General features: G+C 40.5%; 1 protein-coding gene across 1 annotated transcript in view; it reads right to left on the bottom strand.

Moving 5' to 3' along the window:
- Window positions 1–1195: 1195 nt before the first annotated feature.
- Gmps (guanine monphosphate synthase) overlaps window positions 1196–17225 on the bottom strand; it is a 37421-nt gene continuing 21391 nt past the window's right edge. Inside the window, exons 8-16 of the mRNA XM_013016250.1 lie at window positions 14733–14884; window positions 13816–13989; window positions 12148–12253; window positions 10052–10167; window positions 8074–8199; window positions 5705–5820; window positions 3451–3581; window positions 2423–2595; window positions 1196–1322 (exon numbers count right to left, since the gene is read on the bottom strand). Coding sequence (XP_012871704.1) covers window positions 1221–1322; window positions 2423–2595; window positions 3451–3581; window positions 5705–5820; window positions 8074–8199; window positions 10052–10167; window positions 12148–12253; window positions 13816–13989; window positions 14733–14884 — 1196 coding nt within the window. The 3' untranslated portion in view covers window positions 1196–1220. The remainder of the gene's footprint in view (window positions 1323–2422; window positions 2596–3450; window positions 3582–5704; window positions 5821–8073; window positions 8200–10051; window positions 10168–12147; window positions 12254–13815; window positions 13990–14732; window positions 14885–17225) is intronic.

Below are 17225 nucleotides of genomic sequence, written 5' to 3'. Positions count from 1 at the left end.
GTAGTAAGACCTGTTAGAAACGGTCACCCACAGCAACAAGTCCTGCCCTGCCTAGTCCTTGAATCCTCTTACAGCTTAGTGGAAAGGATTATAGGATTAGCTTTGGATTGAGCCTGGTCAAGACTTCTGAGCAGTGATAAACCTGCCTATAGACTAGATTTGAAAGATATTAGAACTCTTCTCTAGGTACAGTAACTGTTTTCCCTCTGGGGTTTGCAAGCTAGGGTATGCATTCCCACAGCTGTGACCTCAGAGCTCCTGACAGACAGCCAGAGTCTAACTCTCCCTTGAACCCCGTCTGCTCTACTCCACGTGTCCCTGTAGGGCTGGAAGAATGCTGTCTGCAGACTGCGGGAGCTGAGAAGATGAAGTGTGCTCCTCATTAGTGATAATTAGTAGATGGCACCTACATGGAACATGGTTTGAAGACCTTTCAGTTTCTTCCTGCTGTGGCACCACAGCAAACTCCTGTTGCTTTCCATCTTAGGGTAGCTCTCACACTGAAGGCCCAGGACTTAGAGCAAGGGTCTGGAACAGGCTCCCCCACACCTGTACCTGACGTGTCCTGCCTGTTCTCTAGAGAAATAAAGGGGCTTGCAAAAGAAGACATGGTATAATACTTGCCACATGAGGCAGAAACCAGCTACCATACCAGTCAGCCATCTGCACCAAGATGTCAATTCTACAGTGACCCTACCCAGGAACAGTGAGGCAGAGGCAAAGCAGTACAGATGGGATGGAGCACAGGTATAGTGCTCCCATGATCTACCCATACAAGCTCCCAGTTCTGAAACTACCCCCTCAGCCCCAGTCCCATAACCACTTACCCCCTCAGCCCCAGTCCCGTAACCACTTACCCCTTCAGCTCAAGTCCCATAACCACTTACCCCCTCAGCCCGTCCCATAACCACTTACCCCCTTAGCCTCAGTCCCAGAACCACTTACCCCTTCAGCCCTAGTCCCATAACCATTTACCCCCTCAGCTCCAGTCTCTCAGCCACTTTTCCCACTCAGCCCCAGTCCCTCAGCCACTTTTCCCCCTCAGCTCCCAGTTCCTTTGCTGGTTCCCCCATCAGCTCCTTGGCCACAGATGTCTGTCTGCTGTGGAGAACTCAGATGTGATGGGGCTGTTCCTGACCTTCCCAGTACTACATGTCAGTAACAAACAGTTTCTAATGAATTTAAACTGCACGTGGTACTTTAACAGAAGACCAAGTTTATTACTCCCATTCAGTGGTTCCTGGGGGCTTTGATGTTAAGTCATACATAATTCGAGAAATACCAGGAATCTTCTTAATCTCAGTGACCATCTTTAACACCACCTGTTATAGAAGAAAGATTACCAGTGAAATAATCAGCATCTGCTGTATATCCAGTCTTATAAGGCTTACATTTGCAGTTTAAAATTAAAGTGTAATCTATTTAGTGAAATAGATTACCTTCCATGTATACCAAATAGGGTTACTTGACTCAACTTATACAGTGAACCTGATCTTACTATACAAAGTAGTAACTTAAAGTCATACTATTTGAAGTATCATCCACAGACAGGTGCTGGTCTGCAAGCTGAGTTTGTTACCAGGCCCCAACAAGTGTTGAAATCACCTACAGTTATCTAACATTAAGTGTGTAAATGGCTGTTTTAAATTATCTAAGGCACTGGAGGTTTATGTCTATAATCCTAGCTACTCAGGAAGCTGATATGTGAGAATAGTGGCTCATAGCCAGCCCAGGGAAGGTAAAGTCTATGAGACTCTAATCTCCAATTAACCACCAGAAAACCCAAAGTGGAGCTATGGCTCAAAGTGGTAGAGTACTAGCCTTGAGCAAAAGAACTCAGGGACAGTGCCCAGAGTTCAAGGCCCACAAAGGGAGGGGAGGGCATAGGGGACTATCTAAGGCTTCAACACATAGCTGAGAGCACAAAAGTGTCACATGATGCACTCTAAAAGTCACTGACATTGATGATCTGGTCATGTGACTGGCCATAACTCTGGCAGATACAGAGGCATATTCACTGAGCCAGCTTACTAGCTTAAACCAACTAACAGTCTCAGTTTTATTTCCAGTTGGCAAACTTTGGAGCTCTAGCACCTGAGCCACACCTACAGCCCACTCCTAGGGTTTTCTTCTTTACCTGGGTTGACTGCAATGTAAAGTAGAGGTTAGCAAGATGAGATAAAAGTACAGATTACAATGGGTTACTTTCTACATGGTAATTAGTTATCTGTAGGGCATATTAAATTTAAGGCCTTTTTCAGGATTAAGTACTCGTGTGGGGTGTGTGTGTGTGGATGTGTGTGTATATCTTATGAATATAGAAAAAATCCCAGAAATACTAATTTTTGTACTATCTCTCCCAGTCTCTATAAAATGTCATGAGTACTGAAAATGTACATTAGAAAAGAAATACATCAATCACCTCCACAGGGATCTCATTGCCAGGAGTTGCCGGAATACCAGTCATGAAGTCACTTGTAATGAAAGTCCGAATGACCACAGATCTCTGACAGGAAGGCTGCTTCTGGAGTGGGTCCCGATCAAAATGCAATGGTGTCAAAATCACTGGCATCTGGCTGATTTTCCCAACGTACCCTAGAGAAACAAACACAGCACCTATCACCACACCTAGAAAAGCATCCCAACCTAGCCAGGCACACCCTTGGGGCATGAACAGAACTCGATCAGTGCAGCAATGTGGCACAGGGTAGGGGTAGCTATACAGTCATCCCTTGCTATACTGCAGTTCACTCTATCTCGGGCTTTAAAATACATAAATACACAATAGCGATCCCTCACCTGTTGTGGGGGTCTCTGGCACATAACTCCTGTGATAGGTGAGGGATCACTGTACTCAATCCTTACTATAAACACTGACAGAACAAACACTACAAGAAATCAGGGCTAGCCTCCTGCAGCCTCTGGTCACATTTTCACCAATTCATCTACACATAATCATGTTTTATATGAATTCTGTTTAACGACATTAATATTTATTGTAGATTCACCAACATTAAACTAACCACAAGTAACACCACAACTCATGCATCAACTTACATGTGGTTATCTACCACACAGATTTCCTCTGGAAGGATATCGTGGCCTTCTTATGCTTAGGAACCCACATTTGAGGTGCCCTCAGGGAAACCTTAAACAGGACAATTCATCAACACACACCACAAAACTAACATGCACCAAATGGACAGTGAAAGGATACTCGGGAGCTTACACAGCATAGCTGGTGCCTGCTGCTGCTGTGAGGAAGGCCGCCCTGGCCTGCCAACGGCCACAGAGGTGAGTTCTGTGTGGAAGGCCGTGTTATGGAGCCATCTACTGCAAATGTAACAGCAATGTCCAGAAAGGCAAACACTGCATCCAGTTACTAGACACCATAATGTCAAGCTTCCAAACACGAGTCAGTGTGCAGTGATAAGCCAAAAGCCAACTTACCAGACTCTCTGAGGATGTTATGGGCCTCAAAATCAGCTTGGCGCAAAGTACTGAGCACCCCAGTTGTCAAGAAGGTGGGAGTGACATCTGTAGGAGGTTCTTTGACCGGTGGGCCAAAGATATAGACAACTCTATAACAAGGAAAGAGGTAGAAGTCATAGAGAAATCAGTTAGTGTGAGAAACAAGACATTTATAGTTAGGCCTCTCCCCTCGCTTCAACTTTCCCAAACAGGCAAAATATACTACTATAGAAGGAGCTATGGTTTATGGGTGTAAACCTAAACCCCATGTGTTCTCTGTGGCAGTTACAGCACAGGATACTACAGGCATTGTGACTATGAAAACCCTATCATGTGATTTGCTAGGCTTTAATGTCCCCAAGACTTCCATATCCATCCAGGACCTGTTGCTGGAAGTAGATATGATCAAATGAAGCATGCTGGATCAGGAAACACCCTCTCCCCTTCCCAGGCCAGGGACCCTTGGAGGTACAGACCCCACAGCAGACCCCAGAACAAAAGGCTGCATGAACACAAAGGAAGGAACTGGAATTAGGCTACCACAAGCCAAGGGCTGGCAGGAACCACCACATGAGGAGAACTATCAGATAAAGAAAACAAGAAGGCAGAGAAAAAGAAACCAGCATATGAAAGTTAATCAAAGAGTCAATGTCTTGAGCGAAAGCAAAACAGAGACAAAACTGCAAGACTGCTGTGAAAAAAAAACATAATAAAGCAATGGAAATAAACAGTAAAAGGAAATTTCTGACATATAAAGTTTATAGAGGCTGGTAGCTATTATCCTAGCTATGAAGGAGGCTGAGATCTGAGTTTCATGGTTCAAAGCCAGCCTGGGCAGGAAAGTCTGTGAGATATTTATCTCCAATTAACTACCAAAAAGCTGGAAATAGTGATACTGGCTCAAAGTGGTAGAGCATAAGTGCTCAGGGACAGCACCAAGGCCCTGAGTTTAAGCCCTAGGACTGGCACAAACAAAGTTTACAGAGATATTAGCATTCTTCAGAAATGAATATCCTTAAGAGAATATTGCAAAGAAAGTGTTTCTGCATTTGGGGCCTTCTAGGAAGTATTGTCTTTTATCTGGAGAAACACAGATTCTCTCTTTAATTACATAGACTTTGCGAACAATACTAGCAAGTATATTTCTAGTTTCTGCAGCCAACCTGAGTAAATAAAGTCTGAAGTAATTATTTTTGGTTGTTAGCTGACAAATAGCCATCAAGAAAATTGGAGAGTTAACTGTGAAATAAGAGCATTTAATTTGCAATCTGCCACTAAGCAAGGGACATTTCTGAGCCGCAAGTGAATATAACTGATTGATTGCAAACAGGTTATAAATCATCTGGTAATATATCTAATGCAAGAAATTAATGTGCAAATAAAAGGAAAATTCAGTCCATAAAATGTAAACTAATTCAAATGGAGCTATTTTAATACCTGTCATATATATGCCTTCTTTACTTTCTCAGACGTCTATTAAGTCAACAAATCCCTCTAAGTCTGTAACACGTACAAATTTTTTGTCAGTCATTCTAGAATTACACATCATCATAAAAGCAGTTGTATGGCTGGGTACTAACTGCTCATGGCTGAGATCTGGAGGATGGAGATTCTGGATCAGCACAGGCAGAAAGGCCTTGAGACCTCTGGAAGCACCTCTCACCCGTGTATACAAGAAGTCTAAGTAGGCAGAGCACAGCCCAAGACAGCCTGAACAAGAAATGAATCTACCACAAAACTACAACAAATGTGACTCTAGTAGCAGTTTCTGTCTAGTAAATGTAAAGCCCCAAGTTCAAGCCCCATACTTCTAGACAGACAGAGAGACCAATAACCAACCAAACAGCATAAGCCACAAACCTGGAAAATATACCTTAATGCTGTTATATTTTATACTAAAATAAAATACCTTTCCACTTCCTTAAGTAGCAGTTTTATGTCAAAAGGATTGCACTGTGATGAAGGATCATAACCTAAGATAATGTGAAGCACCCACCCATCCCAACCATCACTAAAGCACAAAAGAAAAAGAGAGGAAGAGAGAAAAAGAGAAAGGAGAAATAAAAAGAAACAAACATAAGCTAAGTGCTGAATTATAATCAGAAGTATAACTATGAAGAGAGCCACTGATTCCCATCTACCATCTCTTATTTACACCTTTCTTGAGTGGTCCTCCATTAACACATCCTTCCACTTCACCACGCACCCCACCTAACCGCCCAGCAAAACACACCTGTTGATGTTATGACACATTCGAGGTATGAGCCTAGCAAGGAAAATAAGAGATTCCCAGTCTGGCTCATCTTTACTGGAGAGTCCACACACATAGCTGTAGGAACGGCAGTCGCCCTGAAAAACATAAAACCAACCACTTTTAACAATTTTACGTATTCAAAAGGTGGGATCAAAAATACTTTATACATAATGACACTATTAAGTTTGTATTTTCCTTTTTTTTTTTGGAGGTACTGGGGTAAATTCAGGGCTTTGTGCTTACTAGGCAAGTACTTGACCACCACTTGAGCCAGCTCTAAAACGTTTAAAGACTAGGCCTCATTTTTGGCCCACAACCCTCCTCCCCACGGCCTTGTGCAAGGCTGAGATCATGTGTATGCACCATCACTCCTAGATTATTAAGAAAAATGGGGTATTACTTTTTCCTGGCTGGCCCCAAATCCTGATTCTCTTGGTTGTCACCACCCAAGTAGCTGGGATTTCATGTATGAACCACCAAATGCAGCTCATTTCTAAAAGTGTACTCAAGATATTTCTCTAGTGATTTAAACAAATCCCAAATTAAAATCCCACATTAAACTAGACCTAAATCCGTTTTTTAAAGCATCATGGTACAGAATTCAGTCAATATATATCAGAAGTTCACTAGAATTTCAGTTCAAATGTCTTCCCTACTATGACTGGCCAACCTAACTTGTTTACTGATAAAAGATCAAGTGGGAACCAAAAACAATTCATGGACACTTACCAACATGTTTAAAAGTAAGCTAAAAACTAACTTAAACCTAAGTGCATAATGAAGTAACCATCAACTGATGAATGGACCAAAAAATACATAGTACTAACACATAGCGAAACACTATTTAGTCATAAACAAGGATGAAACCCTGTCATCTTTTGTAAGCGTGGAACTGAAGGTCATTACATTAAGTGAAATAAGCCAGACACAGACACGTCATATGTGGAATCATAGAATTTGAGCACAAGCTGGAGGAGAACTGAGGGAGCAGGAGAGATGTGGAAGGTTGCTTAGCGCTACAAAGTTAGATAAGTAACAAATTCTGGAATCCTACTACACTGTCAAGTGACTACAGCTAACAGTCAGATACTATACATTTCCATTAACAGGAAGAGTTTGGATGGCTGCACACAAATTGTAAATGTGTCACAGGAGGGAGGTGTGTTTACACAGATATGAACATTATACAAGGTATTTGTGGATCCAAAATCACATTGAATTCCACATTGTAATTTTGGTGTCAAACATTTGAAAAAGTGAATAAAAATAATTGGCTCCCTTTTCCTTTGTTCTACTTAATCCAAATTACTCTGTATAAATACAAACTTAAAATTTTTTTTTATAAAGTTAATAGATACCAAACACAAAAGTACTGTCTGCCATCAGAGTTGAAGCAGAGCCACATTCAATACCAGAACTGGAAGAAAGGAAAATTCAGCAGATGGAGGGCAGTGGTACTGCTCACACAAGCGAAAGTAGCACCTGGCAGTGTGGCTTCATGGAGGGCCTTTCATTAGCTAAGGAAAAGCTTCTACTTGGGGATTCTTGGGGCTTAAACTCAGGACCTGGGTGTGTCCCTGAACCTTTTTGCCCAAGGCCAGCACTCTACCACTTGAGCCACAATTCTACTTCTGGCTTTTTTGGTGATTAATTGAAGATAGAAGACTTTCCTGCCTAGGCTGGCTTTGAATCACGATCCTTAGATCTGAGTATTAACCTGAACATGCATGAACCACCAGCATCCAGAAGAAAAGCATCTTAAAGCCACTGTATTTCACACTTCCAACTATAAATTTGGACATGGCCTAAATTTCCTGTCCTTCAAGAAAGCAGTAGGCAAGCCAGACATGAAGCAAAGAGTTCTTCCAATTTTTATTTTTAGTTAGAGTAGAAAAAAACATTCCACAGCCAGGTACCGGTGGCTCATGCCTATAATCCTAGCTACTCATGAATCTGAGATCTGAGGATGGCAGTTCAAAGCCAGCCTGGGCAGAAAAGTCCACAAGACTATTATCTCCAATAAACTACTCAGAAAACCGGAAGTGGCACTCAAGTGGTAGAGTGCTACCCTTGAGCTGAAGAGCTGAGGGACTGCACCCAGGCCCAGAGTTCAAGCCCCACAACCAACAAAAAAGAAAAAAGAAAAGAAAAGAAAAAGGCATTCCAAAACTACGAATTCTCTTCCTGAATATTCAGTTCCTATAGTCTTATTCAATCTACAAACATGCCACAAAATGGCCATTTCACTTTTCTATTTAGTGTATAGGTTTGTACCTACCTAATTCTTACATAATTCCTAGTCCCAGAGGTGACAAGAGCACTCAGGCAAGGTTAAGTAGATGACTCACCTGCACACCCACAGTCTTAATTGGCAGCAAGAAGGCATTCAGTGAATGAAGACTGGTAATTTGCATCAGCTTCTCCTGATCCTCTTCTGTCGTGCAGGCTTTGACTCTTTGTAATAATGTATGAGGCTGAGAAAACCAGAGATGTGTGGGCCAGTTAAAAAACCTGGCATTGGCTCTTCCCACAGCCAGTACTATCCTCAAATCTGTACTCACAGCTTTGTAACATCCTGTCGCATTTCTGTAAGTGCCTATCGTTTTCTAACTCACTATACACCATGCCGAAAATGCATTCTGGAGGCTGTCCCAGAGGTTCAGTAACAGATCATACTGCATACATCAAGACGTTACTGTCTCTCTTCTTTGGTTTGAGCCAGTACCTTCATCCAGCTCATTTATTTTTCCTGTATTAAGTTTTAAAACTAAACCTTCTCTATATCCATTCTTTCATAGTTCCTCCCAAGATAATGAGTCTTTCTGATAAACAATACAGGCACTTTTAATGCTTTATATACTGTTCTATACTTTAAATAGAAAAGGTCCACCATTGTTATTAGTATCTGAATAGTGTGTTTGTTCCTTTTACCATTTCCTTTTCTACTGAGATATTTTTGCTTCTCATGAAGCAGGTTCTTTAAAATGCTAGTTCTTAACCTCCATCCCTCATATTACTCAGGATGCTCACGGACACTAGGGAAAAGGGAGAGCAACAGACCTCCAAAGCTCCCTGAATGACTCTAAGCAAAGCCAGGGTAGGCGTTAAGTGCTTATTGGCAGTAAATTTTATCAGAAAATTACTGTATTTCAGAGTTTTGCTAACTTCAATGTCTATAGATTTTCCATCATTTCTCTGTAGCCACATTGTCTCTGACACTCTGTAATTTCACTAAGATATGCCAGCCAGGTGTCATCATCTTCCCCTCAGCCTGCGTGCCATGTAAAATGAATCCTAGGTGTCATCTTTTACCTGCTTAGACAAACTTATTTACTGACCTACTATTCCCTAGACAGATGTTAAAGCTGACCTCTCATTCCTACTTGAAGCTCTTTTACACACACCATTTTCATTTTTCCTTTCTCTTGCCAGTGCTGGGGCTTAAATTTAGGGCTCAGGGACTGTGTCCCTGAGCTTCTTTTGCTCAAGGCTAGTACTCAACAACTTGAGCCACAGCACCACTTCCAGTTTTCTGGTGGTTAACTGGAGATAGAGTCTCACAGACTTTCCTGCTCAGGCTGGCTTTGAACCGTTATCCTCAGCTCTCAGCCTCCTGAGTAACTAGAATTACAGGCGTGAGCCACCAGCGCTTGGCTCTATACTGTTTTCTTTCTGACAACTGACCCTCATTTCCAGAAAAGGTCTTCACATCTATCTCTGAGCCCATGGCTCTCTTTCCAACTATGGTTAATTTCAGTTATTAATTTCATTCCATATCTACTCAGTCATTTTTAGTAGTGTACTTTTATTTGTACTTATATATTTTTATGTATATATATTTATATTATCAATGCCTTTTATTTCTACTTTTCTTGCATATTTCTTAGCTTGCAGTTTTCAGAGCACACAGGTCACAAGTGACTGTCCTGCCATTCTGACTGACCACTCTTCTGATCAGTGTGTAGCTCGAGTGCGGCCCCTGAGAAGAACTACGAGTCAAGTCCAGCCACTCAGCGGTCCAAGGCCACACAGGTGAGGACAGACAGCTGTGCTCTAGAACTGGTACTTCAGCTCCTCCCTAACTCCCAGAATCCCCCGTACATAAAGCAGGTTTGAAAGCAGTTTACCTCTATTATTTTTTAGACATATAGGACATATCCAGATTTTCTGGAAAGAGAAGTCTTCATTTCTGTCTCTGCAACATATTTTCTTCAGTCATATTAAGGTTTACTAATCTGACTTTTCCAATCGTGAAATTTTAACAAATGTGCAAGTAAAGCAGTGCAGAAGTATTCCATTCACTTATTAGATGTGTCAAATGATTACCTTCTTAACGCTTGCAGAAAAATCAGCTACTATTTTCAAAATGTTGTTGGTTTCAGGAAAGTCCTTACAAATATAAGGTTCTTCTGCACATATTACTCGAATTGCCAGGCCAGGACCTGAAATTAGAGTAACACCAGAAAACTAACAGAAAATGTCACTTTCAAAATATAATCCTTACAAAATTAAAATCTATCTGCCATCCAAAAGTGTTTATAGGGTGCTATGGATCAAGGCCAAGTCCTCACCACTTATCTGTATCTCAGCTCAGAGCCAGTGGTATAGCTCAGAGGTACAGCACAGGCCTGGGTTCAATCCAAAACAAACCTCCCCATTGTAAACAAAGTATTAATTTCAAACTGGGTTCCTACTCAAAATATTTTAAAACATTACTTCAAGTGTCTCTGTATCAACGCCTTCTACTTCCTAATTTTGTTACGTATTATTTTAAAATCATGTTATATATGCCAATTTATTTTTTATAATATACACACAAAAAAGAACAGTATAATGACCTACCCTATGCTATTTAAGAAAATATATCAACAAACCAGTACATATATTTTACCAAGTCTTTAACAGCTGATATGTAGCAATCTTAGAAAACCTGGAATCACTACTTTGCCATACAGGAAATGGCTGATTATAGGCAAATGCGAGCCATATCAGTTAACTGTCCCCAGTCTCATTGTTCATCTTGAGATGGAGAGCTTAAGGTTAGTTTTTAAAGGAAAATAATGAAATCTTAGATGGCAGAAAGCCCGATGGATGTCGAATGCATAGAAGCCTAGCTGAAATGATGACCAAGCTCAGCACACAGTAACCACCCCCTCCCAACATTCCCCACCATCCTTCGGCAGCACACACACCAAGGACTGATCTTACACCGCTAGATTCCACAATGCTACACTATTTTGGGGGGAGGGGAAGCATGATGATTCACAGCAGACACCTGATTTCTAGGAATATAATCCCGTCTCTACACTTTCTATTCTGTGTAACTTGGCAAATTAGTCTGATCCATAAATTTCCTCACCTGAAAAACAGAACAAGACCAGTTTCTACTATGAGAATAATATATGACAATATTTTCCAAAGCAGAGTGCCTAAGTGTTTTTAAAACGTTAGTTATTACTATGTTTTTAGTTTAATTGGACCATCCTCATCATCACTTAAGTACTACACAGCTAAATCTGAGGTTCAAGTCTTGCCAAGCTCAAAATAAAACACTTTAAGACCCTTAGTCTCAACTTTATCCCTTTCAATTTTTTCTATCAGTAGATGACTTTAATCTTTGTTGTTGTTGTTCATGATATAGATACAGAGCACGGTGTAAAGTATACACAAATGCAATGCTTTGTTCATTCAAATCAGACATAGAAAAAAATCTTAAAAAGTACTAGACCAGGTACAGTGGTACATACATATAGTCTCAGCTACTCAAGAGACTGAGGAAGGACTATGGCTTAAGCACAACCAAGTGTGGAGGGGGGTAGATTTCTAACGTTTTGGAGAACCAAGTTTAAATTGTTAGTTCTTCATGGTATACAATATGATACATAGAACAGAAGAACACATAAATCCTAGCTCTAAGAATCTTTTAGTAATGATATTAAAAAGTATCAATTCTTTGGTCTCATCTATATACCAAACCCCTATGAACTGTATAATATCTAAATACAATAGAAAATGAGGACAAAATGATGAACATACAGTAGGAAATCAAAAGAAGCCCAGTGCTGGTGGCTCATGCCTGTAATTCTAGCTACTCATGAGGCTGACATAGGAGGATCCCAGGTCAAAGCCAACCCAGGCAGCAAAGTCCATGAGACTCTGATCTTCAATCAACTACCAGAAAAATTTTAAGTGGTCCTGTGGCTCAAAGTGGTAAAGCATTAGCTTTGAGTGAAAAAGCTCAAGATAGATCACCCATTCCCTGAGTTCAAGCCCCATGACTCACCAAAGGGAAAATTTGTTCCCTATCCTTCATTTCTCTCATGTTACAGACTCTTCAAAATGATACATCATTCAGAACTGTCTGGACTGAATTATCATGAAAGGCTAAAGACAAGTCAACAAAATCCAATCTATTTTTTTACCTGGAAATGGATGCCTGGAAACTAACTCTTCTGGAAGTCCAAGTTCTCTGCCTAAAATTCTTACTTCATCTTTATGAAAATCTTTCAAAGGTTCTATTACTTTTCCCTGTAAGAGACAAAAAGGTCAACCAACACAAGCTAGCCATTAAAATGGCTTCAAAAACAAAGGGCAGTAAGTGACTGACTTTCCCTATTATTATTTTCCTTAAACAAATGTCAGACTGGGTATGGTGGTATGTACTTATAACTCCTGCCTAAGGCAGGAGAACGGCAAGTTCAAGGCCAACCTAGGCTACATATCATGTTCCAGGCCAGTTTGAACTACTCTGTCAAAAAAAAACACAAAAACCAGACAGATAGACACAGATAGATATAGAGAGGAAATATAGATACATAGAGGAGATATAGAGCAGAGAAAAGAGAGGAGAGGGGAGAAAAAGACAGAGAGAGAGAAGAGAAAAGGGGAAGAAGGGAGGGAGAGAGGAGAAAGAGGCAAGAAAGGAGACAGGAGAGGGAGGGAAGAAGGGGAGAGAGGGGGAAAGAGAGAAAGAAAAACAAAGATACTACTACTTCACAGCCACTGGGATGGCTCCAATTAAATGACACACACATTAAAAAAACTATCATTCAAATAAATATAGTAAATGATAAGATGTGGAGAAATGAAGTTCTTGTGTACTATTGGTTAGACTGAAAAACAGTACAACCGCTATAGAAAACAGCAAAAGAGCTAAAAGTAGAACTATCATGTGATCCAGCAATTTGCTTCCTGCTCTGTACTCAAGAAGTAGAAACATGTAAACCTCGTTCCTCAGAAGGCTGAGATCTGAGGATCACAGTTCAAAGCCAACACAGGCAGGAAAGTCCGTGAGACTCCAGTTAACCACTGGAAAACCAGAAGTGGCACTGTGCCTCAAGTGACAGAGCACTAACCTTGAGCTGAAGAGCTCAGGGACAGCGGCCAGGCCCACAGTTCAACTGACAATCCCCCCTCCCAAAAAAAAATCAACTGGAAACAGACATGGAGTAATATCTGAATAAATCACTATTCAAAACATTCAAAAAGTGAAAGCAATCCACATGTTATTCATGAATAGTTTATGTCCACACAATGTTACATTATTCAGCAGTCATTAACAGGAAAGAAATTCTGTCATATACTACAACATGGATGAATCCTAAGGACATTATGCTAAGTAAAATAAGCCAGTCACACAAAAATAATACTGCAGGATTCTACTTATATAATGTACTTAAAGTAGTCAAAAAGTGTTAAAAGTAAAAAAGTGAGAACCCAGATGTCCAGTAATGAGTGGATAAATAAAATGCACTATGTCCACACAATGAATATTACTTGGCAATGAAAACAATTTCTGCAATGAACCCTAAGAATACAGTAAGTGTAAGAACCATAGTCATGAGTTATGTACCCATTACATAAAGGATGTCCAGAATGAGTAAAAATATAGACAAAAATCAATTAGCAGACAGTGGTTACCCAGGGCAAGCAGGGGACTGCAGGTGAGAACAGAGGATGAAGAGTATCTGCTGATGGGTGTGAAGTACCTCTGTGTGTTCTAAACTCAAGAGGAGGTGAGAGCTGCTTGGTGGTGGATATGGGAGGGAGGAAGAGGAAAACTCCTTTGTGGAAGTTTCCTAGATGTTTACCTCTTCTCTCAGCTTTCTGATTAGTTCTGTGTCATTGTGGTGTGTCTTGATGAGTTCAGCCTTGCCGCTTGCAACTAAGGATGCACTTTCAATCAGATCAGGCCGTAAAGTGCCTTGAGCAAGGAACACCTCCTCTGGTTTTAAATTCATCTCTCCAATCACTTCATTGGCAATCTAGAACCAACAGAAGACTAATGTTGAACTCTCAGGAAACAGCAGCATTTCATATATCCAGTGCAATTTCTCAGTGGCCATTTGCAGCCCCAAAAGGAAATTAGATCCACCAAACTCTAAAATCAATTCCTAAGAAGACATGCTTTTACATGATTCTAAAAAGTTAGCAAACATTCCCTTCATGAGATTGAAATCTATAGCCACTGAAATACCCATGGGCAGAAACCAGTATCAACTAAAAACATATATTAAAAGCAGCTAAAACAATAGCTTAGCAACATTCTTTTAAAACATAAGTTCCTGAGCCGGGCACCAGTGGCTCATACCTAGCTACTCAGGAGTCTGAGATCTGAAGATCGAGTTTTGAAACCAGCCTGGGCAGAAAAGTCCCCATGAGGCTCTTATCTCCAACAAAGTACTCAAAAAAAAAAAAAAAAAAAGCCAGAAGTGGTGCTGTGGCTCATGTGGTAGAGTGCTAGCCTTGAGCACAAAGAGGCTCTGGGACAGAGCGCAGGCCCTTTAAAGCTCCAGGCTGGCCAAATAAAAAAAATTCCTTATTTGTCAATATACAAAAACAATATATAGTAAAAGTCTCACACACACACACAAATCAAAATGGCAATTCTGTTATTTGATATAGTATACAATAAAACTACTAAAAAATTCATATATATGAACATATATACACACACATATATATACATATATGTATATATATCACATCTTGAAGACACTCAAAGTACCTTAACAAAAGTATCACCAATGATTTTCCTTTTTTCCTCAGGGCTGGTAGTCATATTTAATGTCTTGCTGATTCTTTTCCGTGGGGTTCTGTCTTCCTCTGATATTGGCAAAGTAGTTGTTCCATTGTAGAAGGAATGAGCAGCATTTATCACTGGGAGAGATGGCAGACATGTTAGAAATTATTTCATTTCTTTATGCTAGAAGGAGTAAGTCAAAATACATAAAGAACATGCAGCCGGGCAGTGGTGGCTCATGCCTGTAATCCTAGCTACTCAGGAGGCTGAGATCTTGAAGACTGTGGTTTGAAGCCAGCCCAGGCAGAAAAGTACATGAGACTCTTATCTCTAATAAACTACTCAGAAAAAGACAGAAGTGGATCTGTGGTTCAATTGGTAGAGTGTTAGCTGCCTTCAGCACAAAAGCTCAGGAAGAATGCCCACACCCTGAGCTCAAACTTCAGGACCTACATGCATGCATGCACGTACACATACACTCAGATCTAAAGTCTTATTACTATTGCCCTTTAAAAAAAAAAAGATATTAGTTTTATTTTAAAGACTGTCATGTTACTCAGGACAGTCCCAAACTCCAGAGCAAAAATGATCCTCCACCAGCAAAGTAGCTGGGATTACAGGGGCACATTCCACACCTGGCTGACTAGACTTTCAATCTGCCTTCTCCATATAAGCCTGTCTATATAATAAAGTGTATACCGTGTATATTCAGACTGCTGGAGAAGGGTGTTGGTAGCTGTGTGCACAAGTGCAGGTATAAAACAAGAGAGGGAGGATAACTTTAGAAGAGAATACAATAGTAGCTGGAAAAGGGTGATTTACCAACTTAAGTGTAACAGTAGTAATAATCACAATAGCAATTTTTTTTTTCTTTTTTTTGGTCGGACATGGGGCTTGAACTCTGGGCTTGGGCACTGTCCTTGCACTCTTCAGCTCAAGGCAAGCGCTCTACCACTTGAGCCACAGCACCACTTTGGGTTTTCTAGTGGTTAATTGGAGATGAGAGCCTCACATATTTTTCTGCCCAGGCTGGCTTTGAACCGTGATCCTCAGATCTCAGCCTCTTGAGTAGCTAGATTTTACAGGTGTGAGCCAAGAGCACTTGGGACAATTTTTTTTAATAAGGACCTGTCTTGGACAAAAGGAAATTACAGGAAGTGGCATTGTAGCTCAAGTGATAGAGCGCTTGCCTTGAGCTGAAGAGCTGAGGGACAGCGCTCAGGCCCAGAGTTCAAGCCCCAGGACCACCAAAAAAAAAAGGAAATTACAATTCAAAAGTTCAAAGTATTTTCTGCTGTAAGCTTATTGAGAAATGCAATTTGTTAAGATAATGTGCTCACTGTGAGAAAAACTCTTTTTAATTTTTTTATAAAAAGTTTTTTATTGTGAAAATACTGTACAGAGGGGTTACAGTTACATGAGCAAAGTAATGAGTACATTTCTTATCAAGCATTGTTGCCTCCTCCTTTGTTTTTCCCCTACTATCCCTCCCCTCCCACCTCCCACAACTACACTGCCCCCTACCACCACTATGAAAACTCTTTTCTATCACATTGTATTGGCTTAAAAATGCCTGCTTTGCAAAATAAGGGAAACCATGCGACCTTTATTTCTTTGGGCTTGGCTTACTTCACTTAATATAATTTTTTCCAAGTCTTTCCATTTCCTAACAAATGGGGCAATGTCATTCTTTCTGATGGAGGCATAGAATTCCATTGTGTATATATACTACATTTTCTTGATCCATTCATCTACTGAGGGGCATCTGGGTTGGTTCCATATCTTAGCTATGGTCAATAATGCTGCAATAAACATAGTTGTGCTGGTAGCTTTAGTATGGTCTTGTGATCATTCGAGTAAATGCCCAAAAGTGGGATTGCTGGGTCATAGTGGGGAGCTCTATGTGGAGTCTTTTGAGGAACCTCCATACTGCTTTCCAAATGATAAGATGATGTTAAGGGAAATGAACCCAAGATAGGGACACAAGTGTTTTTTTTTTTTCTTGCTATTGTTTCTAATGAATTTATAAGGTACTGTGTGATTTTTTTTTTGTTGCTTTCTATGTCCCTCCCCCACGGTATAACCCCTGTTTTCACTGTATTTAATATTGGTATAATTTAGGGAGGGGAAGGGAAGTGAAAAAACAAATTGTTTAAATAGGGATATAGGTTGACCCACTGCAACAATGAGATGTACAAGACACTGTCGAAAAATGAACTTTACAATTGGGGTAGAGGGTAGGGGGTGTGTGGAGAGTGTAGTTAAACAAGTGGGAGGGAAGGGATGATAGGGGAAAAACAAAGGAGGAGGCAACAATGCTTAATAAGAAATGTACTCATTACCTTGCTCATGTAACTGTAACCCCTCTGTACAGTATTTTCACAATAAAAAACAAAAAAATTCCTGCTGTAGTCTGGTGGCTCTTGTTAAGGAAAAGAGGAACTGCTTCAGGACAAGAAAGCACTTTTAAAAATTAAA

The sequence above is a fragment of the Dipodomys ordii genome, unplaced genomic scaffold (genome assembly GCF_000151885.1).
Source record: "Dipodomys ordii isolate 6190 unplaced genomic scaffold, Dord_2.0 Scaffold30, whole genome shotgun sequence".
Taxonomy (NCBI): Eukaryota; Metazoa; Chordata; class Mammalia; order Rodentia; family Heteromyidae; genus Dipodomys; species Dipodomys ordii.
The sequence above is the reverse complement of the archived record's forward strand: the minus strand, read 5'-3'. Positions and strand labels throughout refer to the sequence as shown.